The sequence below is a fragment of the Heterodontus francisci genome, chromosome 7 (genome assembly GCF_036365525.1).
Source record: "Heterodontus francisci isolate sHetFra1 chromosome 7, sHetFra1.hap1, whole genome shotgun sequence".
NCBI lineage: Eukaryota > Metazoa > Chordata > Chondrichthyes > Heterodontiformes > Heterodontidae > Heterodontus > Heterodontus francisci.
Window position 1 is genome coordinate 26903044 of NC_090377.1, and position 16224 is coordinate 26919267.

The 16224-nt window shown below is 42.9% G+C and overlaps 2 protein-coding genes across 8 annotated transcripts in view; one reads left to right on the plus strand and one right to left on the minus strand.

The window, feature by feature from the left end:
• Window positions 1–8738, plus strand: part of neb (nebulin) — a 361674-nt gene extending 352936 nt beyond the window's left edge. The window contains exons 153-157 of the mRNA XM_068036260.1: window positions 3213–3305; window positions 4798–4941; window positions 5057–5059; window positions 6067–6173; window positions 7986–8738. Of these exons, the coding sequence (XP_067892361.1) occupies window positions 3213–3305; window positions 4798–4941; window positions 5057–5059; window positions 6067–6173; window positions 7986–8159 (521 nt within the window). The 3' untranslated portion in view covers window positions 8160–8738. The remainder of the gene's footprint in view (window positions 1–3212; window positions 3306–4797; window positions 4942–5056; window positions 5060–6066; window positions 6174–7985) is intronic.
• A 2124-nt stretch (window positions 8739–10862) lies between these two features.
• rif1 (replication timing regulatory factor 1) overlaps window positions 10863–16224 on the minus strand; it is a 99824-nt gene continuing 94462 nt past the window's right edge. For all 7 annotated transcript variants that reach the window (XM_068034922.1, XM_068034915.1, XM_068034918.1 and 4 more), the window contains 2 exons: window positions 12923–13031; window positions 10863–12031 (listed from right to left, as the gene is read on the minus strand). In XM_068034922.1, the coding sequence (XP_067891023.1) occupies window positions 11817–12031; window positions 12923–13031 (324 nt within the window). In that variant the 3' untranslated portion in view covers window positions 10863–11816. The remainder of the gene's footprint in view (window positions 12032–12922; window positions 13032–16224) is intronic.

Here is a 16224-nt window from a genome sequence, read left to right on the forward strand (position 1 = left end):
GACTTCTTTGTATGACACTTCTTCTATCATGCTTACCCGTCACACAAAATGTTGATTTTTTTTTCAACCCTACTTATACTTCTCTAATTTGCTGATTGGAATGCATCACATAGAAAAACATTCACCAGAAGCCCAGGGCCTGCTTGTAAATACAACCAAGTCATTTTGCTACTATAGTCTTTGTTATTAATATTGTTTATCCTCTTTTTCTCTTGTTTTTTCTTGTACATGATGCACCAAAAATCAAACAAGTGCAGGAGTACATAAATATATTATATTTCACTGCTGGCGTATGGTTGCTGACTTCTAAATATTAAAAAAAAATTCTAAGAGTTGTTAATGCTGCAAGAAAAATATGAATTACAATATGTGGAGCTGGCACAAGTGTGATTGGCTGAATGGCCTCCTTCTCCTTCATTCTATGAACGTACTTTTAGCATTACAAGTAACCATTGAAGGATAAAAAATAGAATGTGTGGAAGACAGAGACCTGTAAATAATGTAATATCCTTACCTTGGTCTGCAAATTATTAATGAATTCTCCTAACCAGAAAATAATTCATAAATTGTACCCAACCCAGATCTGTAGATGATTCATGAATACTCCCCCTCACATATTAATAAATTATAGGAGCTACATGTGCAAGAAAATTATCAAATGCATTATGAGAGGGAAGGGGCAAGAAAGAGGAGAGGGGTAGGACAGAACGAGAGTAGGAGACATAGAATGGGAGTGGGTCAAAACAAGAGGACTGGGAGGGAACAGGGCTGGGCCAACAAACTCTGTGGGGGAGGAAGAAGGACAGTAGAAGACCACAAGGAGGAGGACTGACAAAGTTGGTCAATGAGGGAGGTCCAAGAATGGCCAAATGTCTAAGCTGTTGGGATGGGGAGATGGTGGTGAAGTCACCACATGGATTTCAAACCACCAATGGCACAGGGTTGACACTTTTTATGCTGTCTTACGGTACCCTGGTAGATGGTTTGCGGCACCAAGGGTGGGATTAGAGAGTGGTTGTTGAGTGACCAGGTATTTCAAGGGTGACTGAAAATAAATGGCAGTTATGCATTGGAATTTGGGGAACAGGGTAACAGTCACCATCAGGAATGAAGCGAGATGAGAATTACTGGACCACAGTAGGAGGCATTTGCTCGCAGGTCCATTTCTTCTTGTGAGAGGGGTTGAGGGAGCTGCTGCCAGTGGTAGTGGAGGAGGAGGCATGAAGTCAGCTTGGTTCCAATGTTGATCTTCTCTGGGATGTCGGGGAGAATGCATGTGATGTCCCAAATGCTTTATGGGCCCTTGCCGGGAACAATCTATTTACTGCATCAATATTTTATGTTTAAAACACTTACTTTCCTTCTGCTATTTATAGTGTGCATTTAGGCCAAACAGATTCCTTCACTGTCACCCAATGGCTTCATTTAGGAACTGCAGGCTGACTCACTATTTAAAATGACTGAATCAATACAGAGGTGTTGTAGTTTTCATTTCTTAACACTCTTTCCTTGAAGAATAATCTGAAGTAATGGAAGGATTTTAAGGCTGATTAACAGTCCGAGAGGCCATTACCTCTGCACACCCTTCAACGCCATCGCCATCTTTGTATCAGCCAATAAGGTCCTACATGGCAGGAGAATTTTATGGGCTCTCTCAACCCATACAATTAGGGATGGGCACTATCAACCCCAGATTTCAGAGCTTCAGCTCTGGCCTCCACTTTACCAGGACTTTCTGGAGCATGGTTCAACCATTGCATCTTCTGACTCAATGGCAGGAATGCTACTGCTAAGGCAAAGACTTGCTCCACTATTGGAATGATAGCCCTCTTATCCTCTATCACAGCACCATCTACAGATGTAGCAGATATGCAGGCGAATGTTGACCCTATTTTAATGGATGTTGTCAGATACAAGACCTCTCAATGCATTTTGAAATAGAATGTTGCAACCTATATAGCAATTTTACACAGTGCAACTAATTTGTTTTAAATTTAAATATTTGGAGAATTGTACAATTTGAGTCCAAGACACTGATACAATAAAAATATAATTTAATTCAATTACCATAAAGTAGTGCCCTCATAACAATATACTGTGTTACATGGCTGATAAATCAGCTTATCCTCCGTCTTACACAACGCCAGGTATAATTATACATAAAAAAACTATTATTTCTTTTTAACCTTCAGTTATATTTTCTTTCTTCTTTGTAAATAATTATTAAAATATGGCTATTTCTGGTTATCATTGTTACCCCTGAGGGAGATTGAAGGTTACATCTTAGTTTTCTACCTTTGAAGTTGCTCTTAAGAAGTTCAATATTCTTAACCAGCAGGAGTTGAGGAATCAGTATGTACCTTCACTGATGGTAGCTTCACATTTCAACCGACTAACCTGCTGCTTACTTAGTTGAAAAGTGGGAACATTTGTAAAAACAGCTGTTTTGTAGATACTCAATGTAAGGAAGTAGGAATGCTAATCACAAATGGTCATGCCTTCCTGTTGTCTCCCCAGGATGTGCATCTGGTATGGATATATTCCTCATCAAATGTCCAATTGTCATTTGCACCCAACCTCTTTACCACTCTCTCCTACATAGTGACCCCCAGCCCCTTAGTGACTGAAACAGAGACCATGTCAACAGCTAAGAATAGGTTTGATGGGTGTTTGAAGGAAGGGGACTGAAGGGATTGGGAACAGAGCAAGCACATAGGATTTAAACTCCAGCTTGTGTGAAGGATCAACATCAACCTCTTCTCCATGTTGTGATTTCTACATAATTTCTTTGCTTGGGAGTCAGTTAACCACTTATTCGTATCATATACAAGTTCCAGAAAATAACACAAAAATCCTATCTACTCCCCATATTAGGAATAACTGGTGATGTACTCACTGGTGAGATTTGATGGCTATAACTTTTGTTTGAGATATAGGAATGATTCCTATATTTCTGATTAATTTACACAAATTATGCAAATATTAGGATAAGAACATGAAACTATTGGCAATAGATTTGGTCAGAGGAAATAATCAGAATCCACAGCAGGCAGGATAAAGCAGGAATTATGAAATAAAATAAACTTATTTTTCATTTATCAGAGAAAAAAAAATCCCAACAGTTCAATTAACTTGCAACAGCTCGGTCGGTTGCACTTTATTCTAGGTAGTTATCAGTTGTCTGGTTAACCCCCTAAATCCTGTGTCTACAGATCTGCGTGTATGGCGCACCAACCCTGGCTCAGTCTTTGACTATGATCCAGCTGAAGACAACATTCAGTCCAGGAGTTTACACATGTTAAGCAGTAAGTCTTTATTATTTCAGCTCTTTATGACAGACTATTTGGTAGGATCTATTTTGAAGCAGTAATTCTTTACTTTAAAGATTGGAAATTTGTTTGGAATAATCTGCCAGACAGGGTAGATTTACCTTAAACGAAGAAGCAAATATCTGCCAGTAAAATTTGATTAAACTTCAGAACTGCGATTGTGCTATTGTCGACATTTACTGTACTGGAAGAGGTTTTAGGACCGGGTCCGGAGGGACACGATGTTCAAATCTCTGGATAAGGGCGGGAAAAATGTACCCAACGTGGCCCTCATCCTGATGACCACCTTTGTGAGCGGCTGCATCAAGCTGCGTGTAGACCTCCAGTACGCAAACTCCAAGTGTCACTACGTGCTGAGGTTCTGTCTGTCCCCGGTGTTGCGAAGGGTGGGCTTGGTCACATTGCCGCGGAAAACTCCATGCAGTTGGACCGTGCCGTACCACCTATCCTTCCTGGAGCAGTTTCTGCGGGAAAACACCTTTGACCACTGGTCCATCAGGCAGTGGTCTGCACGGAATGTCCTCAAGGCCCTACGGGAAAAGGAGACGGTGGATCCTGTTGGATGGTTCCCCGAGCAGACCGTCAAAGTCATTTGGCGGAATGCCTCATCACCAGAACTTTCAAACAAGCACCAAGATGTTGCTTGGCTGGTGGTGAGAAGGGCCCTCCCCGTCAGATCCTTCATGCACGCCCGAAGTCTCGCCCACTCCGCACAATGCCCCCGCGGTGGCTGTGGTGGGGTAGAGACAGTTGCCCACCTCCTTCTGGAATGTTCCTTTGCAAAGCAGGTGTGGAAAGAGATGCAGTGATTTTTGTCGAGGTTCATCCCAAGCAGCTCTGTAACACAGGAGTCTGTGCTCTACGGGCTGTTCCCAAGGACGCACACCGAGACAAACATCAACTGCTGCTGGAGGACTATCAATTCGGTGAAAGACGCCCTTTGGTCTGCCCAAAACTTGCTGGTCTTCCAGCGCAAAGAGTTGTCCACCACCGAATGTTGCAGACTGGCACATTCCAAGGTTTAGGACTACGTGCTGAGGGACACACTAAAGCTTGGGGCAGCTGCAGCAAAGGCTCAATGGGGAAAGACCGCAGTGTAAGGTTCCCCCACCAAGCTGAACTGAGGGGCTGGATCCATGGGAAACCCCTCGAACTGTATCGGGAAGATTTTGTGTGCTGTAAATGTAAAAATGCATATGGCATGACAATGAAATGGAAGGGTTGTGAGGCAACTCATGATTGTATAGAAGGAAACTGATCACCTTTGCACTGTTTGTATTTTTTGACTTGATGCTGTTATAAACTGTTTGGGAATGTAATTTTTATGAATAAAGTATATTTTGGAAATTAAAAAAAAGGTTTTTAGAAAAAAATCTTGCAAGCCATTAGTGCTTTAAGATGCTGCACAACGTGTGTATTTTGATTTCATTGCAACCATTTGTTCACTTGTTGCAATGTTTGTTTCCAGTTCAAGCCCAGCGTCGCAGCAGGGAGCACTCACGCTCTGCTAGTGCCCTGAGTCTGAGTGGGGGCGATGAGAAATCGGAACTTTCTGAACCTGAGCACACCACTACTTACTACAATGGAAACAACTTCTTCCAGACAAGCACCAGTTAGTAACCAAGTTTTAAACTGATTTCAAACTACAATGCATAGAAAAGTATTGCAACCCATGAGAGACAACATATTCTGTCTAATCCTCTCCTTTCAGCCAATGCTTTTAAAAGCTGGTGAGGTACCTTTTGTTTTAAAGAGAAAACTTCTAAGACATATGGTACAACTCATAAAATTAAAGGTGGTGGGGGGGAGGACAATAATGGAAACAATCAATTTCAACAGGGAATTGTAAAGGGAAGGTTCATTATTTGAAAAAAAATGGTTTGGACAGGTACATAATACATCAGCATACTATTTAATAGGCTAAATGATTTAACATGGTGTCACTTTATAGCCAATCCTGTGAACAGCAATTTTATGTAAAAGGTACCCAATGGCAGTGAAAATGTGGTGTCTGATTAATAAGTTGCTAATAATTGATGACATTGGAATTTGTTCCCTTATGAGCACTGAAGATTCTTGGATCACAGATATTTAGGTTTTGATGCACAGATATTATGTCTAATGAAGGTGGAAAACTTCAAATGCAGGAAGAAATCTAGCTTTTAGTAATCAGTTCACTGCACTTAAAGGACTAGGACATTTCCAGGCCCAAGGTCAGGCAACTTTAGTTTAGAGATACAGCACTGAAACAGGCCCTTCGGCCCACCGAGTCTGTGCCAACCATCAACCACCCATTTATACTAATCCTACACTAATCCCATATTCCTACCACATCCCCACCTGTCCCTATATTTCCCTACCACCTACCTATACTAGGGGCAATTTATAATGGCCAATTAACCTATCAATCTGCAAGTCTTTGGCATGTGGGAGGAAACCAGAGCACCCGGAGGAAACCCACGCAGACACAGGGAGAACTTGCAAACTCCACACAGGCAGTACCCAGAATTGAACCCGGGTCGCTGGAGCTGTGAGGCTGCGGTGCTAACCACTGTGCCGCCTGTAAATCTCATTCTTTCATCTGTGCAGAATGGATGGGTCTTGAGCTGTAGCTAGTTTTCTGCAATTAGCAGATTATTTCTAAGTTCAAAGAAATCTATCAATAAACTTTATCAATAATAAAGTTACATTGCTACTGCTCTTTAACACAAAAAGATCTTTTCCTATTTTATTACAGGCTACCAACAGACCAAAACCACTGTGCTGCCACAGCAGAGATCATCATCTGTTGCTACACAGCAAACTACAGTGTCATCTATTCCCTCTCACCCATCAACAACTGGCGTAAGTGACTGGTTAACAAATTGAAATTTATACTACAAAGGGAATAATGGGAGTAGTTACAAAGTAATCTAATACAAACTTGAGGGTAGTTCCAACACTGCATTCTCCATTAGTCACAGGATGGCATGTGAACTGCTGCTTCCATGGAGGCCATGTTGTGTCATTAGGTTATTGAATAGTGTACTTGTAGCAGTATGGCTGACTATTCCAGTATTTTCCCTCGTCAACTAAGTGCTTTGTCAATTGATCTAGCTTTTGTCAGAGGGAGTGGCAGCCCTCTGCTTGAACACCCTTCTTACTAAGAAAGTGCACTTTTGTTTGTTGCAAAGGTGCTCGGTAATTTTTTTTTTTAAAAAAAGATACTACCAGCTAAGAGATATTAATTGGATTAGTTTGGCTGTACTAGTTGCTAGAATTAACAGTTGTGTTGAGAATGAATGTACATACAGCACACTGTACATAATGCCTATTCACTCATTGGATTCATTGTCGTGGCACTTACCATTTCCTGGTTGAGGTGTTATACTGACGACTGCCCAGATTGCAGGAGAGGGACCCATCTATTTTCCCCTCCTACTAGCCAATTGCTCAACTTTTCAGAAGTCGGATACTGGGATATCGTTTCACAGGCAGCGTTGGCCAAAAGATTGTTCTGGAGACCCAAGTGACCATCAAAATATTGCTTAGTAGCAGGCATCACAGTTGAGTCCAATCCTTCCCTTAACCAACTTTTATCATGCTCATACATTCTAGCGAGGCTAACTGGTAGTGGAACAGGAGCATAGACAATGGTTGTTCTTTTCTTCCTACCTGCCCAGAGTATCAAGGCCAATCATAGTAGATGTTCTGGTGGACAAACTACTCAACATGGCTCATTACATAACTTAGTAATGTTCACAGTGTCAGGAAGCTCTGCATAACCCATTACCTTAAAGTTGTTGAGCGGTGAGATACTACATACTCTTTTTTTATTAGTTTAACATTTTTTTATTCATTCATTTATGGGATGTGGGTGTCGCTGGCTAGAACAGAATTTATTGCCCATCCCTAATTGCCCTCGAGAAGTTGGTGTTGAGCCGCATTCTTGAACTGCTGCAGTCCATGCGGTGTAGGTACACCCATGGTGCTGTTAGGGAGTTCCAGGATTATAACCCAGCGACAGTAAATGAGTGGCAATGTAGTTCCAAGTCAGGATGGTTTGTGGCTTGCAGGGGAACTTGCAGGTGGTGGTGTTCCCCTGCATCTGCTGCCCTTGCCCTTCAAGGTGGTAGAGGTCATAGGTTAGGAAGGTGATGAGGAGCCTTGGTGCAGTGCATCTTGTAGATGGTACACACTGCTGCTTCAGTGGTGAATGTTTGTAGATAGGGTGCCAATCAAGTGGGCTGCTTTGTCCTGGATGGTGTCGAGTTTCGAGTGTTGTTGGAGCTGCACCCATCCAGGGAAGTAGAGAGTATTCCATCACACTCCTAACTTGTCCCTTGTAGACGGTGGACAGACTTTGGGGAGTCAGGCGAGTTCCTCGCCGCAGGATTCCTAGCCTCTGAGCTGCTAGTCGCCACGGTATTTATGCTTTATCACAACATTCCAAAACTACACCCTCCCAACTGGTCTAAGATTTCACCTTTCCAGTCATAATTACCCAAGTCTGCCACACTGGTTTGTCAACTCACTACACCTCATGCCACATCCTGTTACAACAAATCAAGATTACCACCGAATTGTTAATTTATGCAGCTGAATAACACACAAACACTGTACAGTAAAATCTCCTATTGCTATGGATCAGATATGAATTCAATTTTATTTCCACAGAAAACCTACCGTGCCATATATGATTATTCAGCAGCTGATGCAGATGAAGTCTCTTTCAAAGATGGTGATGTCCTCATGAACGTTCAGCCCATAGATGAAGGATGGATGTATGGAACTGTACAAAGGACTGGACTGACAGGCATGCTGCCTGCCAACTATGTAGATGCCATCTAAGCTAGGTCAATCTTTCTTTACAAAATCTCCCACACCTCCCCACTCGCAAGTCACATGTAACCCACAACTTATCATTTGGTTTTTCTCAAATGAAATTCTCCAATCTCTTAAGAGGTGGATGAAAAAATAAGCACAACAATCTTCCATTTCCTTCCCCTTGTATTATCCCAAGTTACAGAACTTGGCACAAATTCCAAATATAGGCAAATAAAAAAAGTTGACTATGTTGTTTACCTGGTCTACCTGTATTTTGCAGCAAGGGAAATCATTTCGTAATTAAGGTGTTCAGTGCTTTTCACAGAATATTAACTCTTCAGAACAGTTGACTTGTATTCAGAGATGTGCTCCATAATGTTATACCCAAACTAAACTGGTCACATATGAAATAGGAAAATGTGTTGAATGGCATAACTTGTACTGCAGCCACTGCTAGAATTTCAGTCATGATCAACTGTACTTAATCAACTATAATACGGTTTCTGTGTCCAGACATGTGTAGTTAGTTTGTGAATTCCTTACAAGAGCTTTAAAAACTGGTTGCCACTGAAATAATTTCCATAATTTGAGACCTATTTGAAAGAGGTGATTAAGGAACATGTTAAGCGCCTCCCTACTTCACTTGTTCAGGGTGGACTTGTACATGTATTGTTTTCTCAACACCTGATAATTAGTTGTGGGGTCAAATAAAGCTCAGTTTCTGCAAAATGTCTTCACTCTAGTCATTTTAAAATGAGTACACTGCAGGATCTAAAGATTAATTGTTACTGTAGTTTCTAGTTTTAATCTCTCCGTCTCAATCCAAAAGATTGGTCAATATCATTGTTGATTTAAACATTATTTGTGCACAATGAGGCTAAAATAAAAGCAACATACTGCAGATGCTGGACATCCAAAAACAGAAAATGCTGGAAATTCTCAGCATGTCAGGCAGCATCTGTGGAGAGAGAAGCAGAGTTAACATTTCAGGTCTGTGATCTTTCAACAGAAAGTCAACTCTGCTTGTCTCGTCACAGATGCTGCCTGACAGGCTGAGTATTTCCAGCATTTTCTGTTATTTTAATGAGACTAGAGGCCTGCTACTCGACCCGAACCCACCGACGCATCAGGTTCGGGTCAGGCTCATCTTCAGTGTCCAGCTTTTGGGCTTGGGTCGGGTCGAGCAGGACAAACACAATAAGTGTTCTGCTGGTAAGTATTGTAATTAAAAAAAAAAAACTTACCTGAGCTGGGACAAAACTGAGTCTGCGCAGTGAGCGAGTGATGTCACTATTACATCTCGCGTGCGCTGCAGCTGCCTGGAGGTTTCAGAGTCCAAAGATAAGTAAAGGGATGGTTGGGTCCAGTCAGGATGGGCTCAGGTCGGGCCCGTCCCGGGGCTCAAGCGGAGGGACTCGGGCCGGGTCAGGCTCAGGTCTGCTGTGGTTCGATCGGGTTCCTTTTTCCCGACCTGAGCAGGCCTCTAAATGAGATTGGTTGGCCAGAGGATCAGAAACATAGAAAATAGGAGCAGGAGTAGGCCATTTGGCCCTTCGCGCCTGCTCTGCCATTGATTATGATCATGGCTGATCATCCAAGTCAGTAGCCTGTTCCGGCTTTCGCCCCATCCCCTTTGATCCCTTTAGACCCAAGAACGAAATCTAACTCCCTTTTGAAAACATTCAATGTTTTGGCCTCAACTGCTTTCTGTGGTAACGAATTCCACAGGCTCACCACTCTCTTGGTGAAGAAATTTCGCATCTCAGTCGTGAAATATTTACCCCATATCCTTATTCTATGACCCCTGGTTCTGGACTCCCCCATCATCGGGAACATCCTTCCTGCGTCCACCTTCCTGAACTTCCTTCTCTTGAAACGGTGCTATAGGATCTTCAACACCCACCTAAATATTGGGCTTGAGTTTAGTGGCGTATGCAAAAGACAGCACCATCAGTGCAGCACTCCCTCATTACTGAATCAGTGAGCCTAGATTATGTATGGAGTGGTACTTGAATCCACAGCTTTCTAACTCGAGGCAATACAACTAACACTGACATACCTTGATGCAAGTTTGTTCATTCATTGCTTTCCAGAAAACAGGATGTTTCAGAGCAGTGTAGTGTAGATAAATTTCCTTCATATTTGTTTATTTATTCATTTTCAGGATATGGGCATCACTGGCAATTTATTATCCATCCTTGATTGCCTTCTTGAAGGCAGATTTACTGAACTGCTGCAGTGCATATGGTGAAGGCACTCCCAAGTTTTTCAGTAGAGTTCCAGGACTTTGACCCAGTGATGAAGGAACTGTGCTATAATGTTCATGTCAGGATGGTGTGAGACTTGGAGGTGATGTTCCCCTGCACCTGTCCTTTGTCCTTCTAGGTGGTAAAGGTTTGGCAGGTGCTATTGGCGCCATGGCAAGCTGGCTGCCCAAAGAGCACCTACAGTGATGTCCAGGGCTGCGATATTAGCCTCCAACATTCACAAACCGTGATTCGTTGTGCGAGGTATGACTGCAGCCACCGGAGAGATTTTCTGTTCCATGGTGCCCAATTATAATATCAAGGCAGCATTTGAAAGCCACTCTTGCCTTCCCACTGCCGTTTGGCTCTAATGCTCATATTTGGACCAAGACTTATAATGAGGTCTGGAGCAGAGTGGTCCTGGTGCAACCCAAACTGGATCATCAGTGAGCAAAAGAAGAAGCCCATTAAATACAAAAAAAAAATTGCAATTTCTTTTATTTGTACAAGGATATTATGGTGAACTTAAGCACAGATTTTAAAAAAATGTTTTTTTTTCTAAAAAAAGTGCTGCTGATTCCATTTCTATGCACTGATTTACTCTGGCAGCTATAAACATCACTACAAAGGTCAAATAATGGCCAGAGGTACAGAATTAGCAGCAATATTACACTGCTATATTCTGCTCAAGAAAGCACACATCCATTTGGTAAAACAATATAATTTAACATCACAAAATTATTTTCCTTACAGAAAAGCTCCATTAAAAAAAAACTACTTTTATCAATTTACATAGCACTAACTAGTCTCTCCAATGCAAGTTCCATGTGTGGTCCTTTTCCTGCCCCACTGCTTTTAAGAAAGATCATTTTCACCAAGTGAGGTCATCTCTTCTGTAAAGTAGTCCATGAGAAGACGACGGAGTTCTGGTCAGCATTTTTTTTTGTTGAGGAAATTAATTCCTAGTCTCCTGAAAACAATATTCCCTTCAACCCTATTCTTTAAATATAAAAAGTCCCTCTATTTGCCTATCAGAGAAGGCAGCCTCCCATGCTAATGGCACAGCTGGTGATATCACTCTGGATCAGCCAAAGGGGGATGAGCTTCTATAGAGCTGCAGATGCTCACTGCTGGATTGTTCCTCCCTCTCTGACCAGGTAACTAGTATTAAACCAGAACCCCTCCACAAGAGGACAGATGGGTTTGAATGTCATACAGGGTTGGGATTCAAACACTCAACCCTCTAAGATGGAGGCGAAGGCTCAACTGCTGGAGGAGCAGGATATATCCAAGGAGAAGATTACACCAAAGAACATGGCAAATTATCAAAGGTAAGAAAAGGTTAACCCTGTTGAGGAGAATGGGAACAGGGTGAGCGTGTCAACGCTCTCCATCTTTTTAGTTGAACTTTACCACTTCATGTGACTCAAAAAGGTCAGTCAGCAGCTTCACGGGGTGACGACCTCCAGCGAGACCGTAGGTTTCCCATGATGCAGTTCATCATGCTGCTCAGCTGCTGGTGCATTGCGAAGAGTTGACTCCCAGAATGTTCATTCAAGTCCTCAGAGAAAAAGCGCGCAGAAAGGGCATTAACCTCAGAAACCAGGGCCGTGGCAGGAGTAATGGTAGGTGGCATGGTCTCAACTAAATCTGAAAAAACACAAAAGACAGGTCAATATGGCTTTCACATTAAAACAAGCAGCACATAATCAAGTTAGAAGTATTAAGCCAATTCGCTTTTAAATGGCCCTTGCTCAGACTGGTCTGCTCACACTTTAGGAAAGATGTGAAAGGACAGGAGAGGGTGCAGGGGAGATTTACTAGTATGGTACCAGTGATGCAGGGGCTTTTGTAATGTGGAGAGACTGGACAAGCTGGGGTTACTTTGCTTGCAGTAGAGAATGTTAAGAGGATATTTGATAAAAAGTGCTCAAAATCATTAGTCACAGAATTGAATGGCAGAAGGGAAGCTTTAAATTTTCACAATGTTTCAAGTTTGAATCCTAGCACTGAGTAACATATAGGATCTGAGTAAGCCCTAGCCAAGTTGAGTTTCACCAGTAATTGGTCAGTCTGTGATACAAGAAAAGCAAAAAATCTCAGCAGTACTGTCCTCCCATCTCTTAAAAAAAAAAGCTTCAATTTCTCTCCCTGCAAACCTTTGGATAGAATGTGGCAAAACTCGCAAAAAACAAACACAGTCAAGTGCGCACGCGTTTCTTCTCCTTGTGGATTTTCAGTGACTGCCAACTTACTTCCAAATTATGGTCAGTTTTGTCATGCAAGATTAGTAACTGGGTTGAGACAGTCTACTGCTTTGAGGTAGAGGAAGCAAAGAAAACTCAATCAGCATGGCTAGTTCCAACCTCAGATCTTAGAAGTGAAAGTCAGATGTAAACCCACTATATCGCCTAGAACCCATACTGAATGGCTTAGAATCTCATTGCCCAAAGTCAATGCTCTTCAGTTGAGTCATGCAAATATGAAAAAGCTTCAAATTAATTTGTTGAGCAGGCCCGATTGAGACAGCTTCAATTTTACCTGTTGCTAGCTTCTCGTCATCACCATTAGAGTAACTGATGTCCTCTGTTCCATTTACTATCTTCTCGCTTTCAAATACATTATCTTCATCTAAACCAAGGGATTTTCTCTGAAACAGAAAAACAGCCTCAGTACAATATTAAAACCATTCTTCAAATATCAGAATAAGACATCAGAACTCAAAAACAGCAAAAGTGAAGATGTTAATTTTGTGTCTTTTTTGGAAACATTCAATATCTAACTCTTATGAGGAGGTCGTTCTTTCCAGGATGCAAAACCCTCACATTCCAGCTTCCAAGCTGAAAGGTTACCTTTTCTTTGTTTGCTGTGTAGCCTAGGCATGAATTTAGGAGGTGCAGACTTGCCAAGCATCAGCACCCGTCTCTTGACCTTGTAGGCTGGTGTCCAGAGGAAAGACGAAAGTCTATGCGTGTGGGGCCTATTCGGTTGCAGGAGTTGCCAGAAGGTGATAACTAGAGGGAAACACCAATCATCTACTGGGCTCAGCTCCAGATTTTGACAGGTTTACTCCCTTAGCTATTAGCCCTTGATGGTGTTGCTAATGTTGAAGGCACCGACAGGCAGGGTCCAGATCGGCATAAAGGTAAGTGTGTTTTGTCCTCCAGGTGTGCGAAGGGAGCAGCTACAGGTCGCTGCTTCACATCTCCGCATGGTGACCTCTATCCCCCAAATCCTCCAGCTACTAAACCCTCAGGAAGACTCCTGACAACATTCCGGCAATACTACTGAAGACTTGTGCTCCAGAACTAGCCGCACCCCTAGCAAAGCTGTTCCAGTACAGCTACAACACTGGCATTTGCCCAGGTACGCCCTGTGCACAAAAAGCAGAATAAATTAATGCTCCATTAGTCTACTCCCGATCATTAGCAAAGCAATGGAAGAGGTTGCCAACAGAGCAATCAAGCGGCACTTGTTCAGTACTGCCTGTGTGGAGTTTGCAAGTTCTCCCTGTGTCTGCGTGGGTTTTCTCCGGATGCTCCGGTTTCCTCCCACAAGCCAAAAGACTTGCAGGTTGGTAGGTAAATTGGCCGTTATAAATTGTCACTAGTATAGGTAGGTGGCAGGGAAATATAGGGACAGGTGGGGATGTTTGGTAGGAATATGGAATTAGTGTAGGATTAGTATAAAAATGGGTGGTTGATGGTTGGCACAGACTCGGTGGGCCGAAGGGCCTGTTTCAGTGCTGTATCTCTAATCTAATCTAAACATGCTCACTGATACTCAGTCTGGTTCCACTCAGCTCCTGACCCCATTACAGCCTTGGTCCAAACATGGACAAAACAGCTCAACTCCAGAGGTGAGGCCAGAGTAACTGCCCTTGACATCAAGGCAGCCTTTGACCGAGTATGGCATCAAGAAGTTTGAGCAAAACTGAAGTCAATGGGAATCAGGGGGAAAACTCTCCTCGAGTTGGAGTCATACCTAGCACAAAGGAAGATGGTTGTGGTTGCTGGAGGTCAATCATCTCAGTCCCAGGACATCATTGCAGGAGTTCAAGGTAGTGTCCTAGGCCCAACCATCTTCAGCTGTTTTATCAATGACGTTCCCTCCATCATAAGGTCAGAAGTGGGGATGTTCGCTGATGATTGCACATCGTTCAGCACCATTCGCAACTCTTCAGATCCTGAAGGAGCAGCCCGTGTCTATATGCAGCAAGACCTGGACAACATCCAGGCTTGGGCTGCTGTATGGCCCGAATGTTACTTGCCACACAAGTGCCAGTCAATGATCATCTCTGACAAGAGAGAATCTAAACAGCTTCCCTTGACATTCAATGGCATTACCATTGCTGAATGCCCCACTATCATCCTGGGGGTCACCATTGACCAGAAACTGAACTCGACCAACCACATAAATGCTATGGCAAAAGGTCAGAGGCTGGGAATTCTGCTGCAAGTAAATCGCCTCCTATCTCCCCAATACCTGTCCAACATTTACAAGGCACAAGTCAGGAGTGCGATGGAATACTCTCCACTTAGCTGGATGGGTGCAGCTCCAACAACACTCAAGAAGCTCGACACCATCCAGGACAAAGCAGCCTGCTTGATTGGCACCCCATTCACTCTCTCCACTATCGACACACAGTTGCAGCAGTATGTACCAACTACAAGTTGCACTGCAGCAACGCACCAAGGCTCCTTCAACAGCACCTTCCAAACCCACGACCTCTACCACCTAGAAGGACAAGGGCAGCTGATGCATGGGAACACCACTGTCTGCAAGTTCCCCTCCAAGCAACATACCATCCTGTCTTGGAACTATATCGCCATTCCTTCACTGCCACTGAGACAAAATCCTGGAACTCCCTTCCTTACAGCACTGTGGGTGTACCTACACCATAAAGACTGCAGCTGTTCAAGGCGGCAGCTCACCAACACCTTCTCAAGGCCAATTAGGGATGGGCTATAAACGCTGGCCTAGCCAGCGACACCCACATCCCCCGAACGAATAAAAAAATGACTGTAGGTCGCTTAGGAGTGAACTCAGTGCAGGCTGACTCTACTTCCACCTATAATCTGCTGCTTTTCTTTCTGATCTGGAAAAAAAAAAATCTATATCTTCTTTCAAACTTGGCTTCAAATTTCTGGATGTATCTCAACATCAAGACAACACCTTTACTCTGGACTATACTGGTTATAATGCAAGACCTAACTTTATCTCTGACCTGCTCCAATTCTTATAGTACATCCAATATCCAGCAGCATTTTGAAATCCATATGGCGGAGGCACTCAAGTTAAAAAGAGAGACTGACGACGTACTTCCGTTGGCTAAGCCACAGTTCAACTAGATAACATTTTGCATTATTTTACAAAATGTACCTTTATTTTACCTATGCTATCATGCAGTTAGTCACACTTGCCCATCACCCCTTTTCTTGCAAACCTACATAGGCTCCCATTCCTCCAACGCCTCAAATTTGAAATTCTTACCCTCGTGTTTAATTCCCTCACACCACCCCATTTCTGTAACTCCCTCCAACCTAATAAATCCCCAGAATTCTACTGAATTCCACATCATCTGTATTCCCTTTGCCCTGCCATGGGCAGCTTGCCTTCAGCTACCAATGGCTCTTCTGTCTTCCCTCCTTCAAGGCCTTCCTTAAAGCCGATGTCTTGGATGACCTAGTGATCTCTGGTTTTCCCCTTTCCTGAAATCTGGCAGATAGAAGCTAAAACAATATAAATAATAATGGTGAAATTTGGCATTCCACAAATATAAATTTGCTTTTGAGGGACAGCAAAAGGTATTTGGCAGTAATTAAGTTATACGGTGTTAAAAA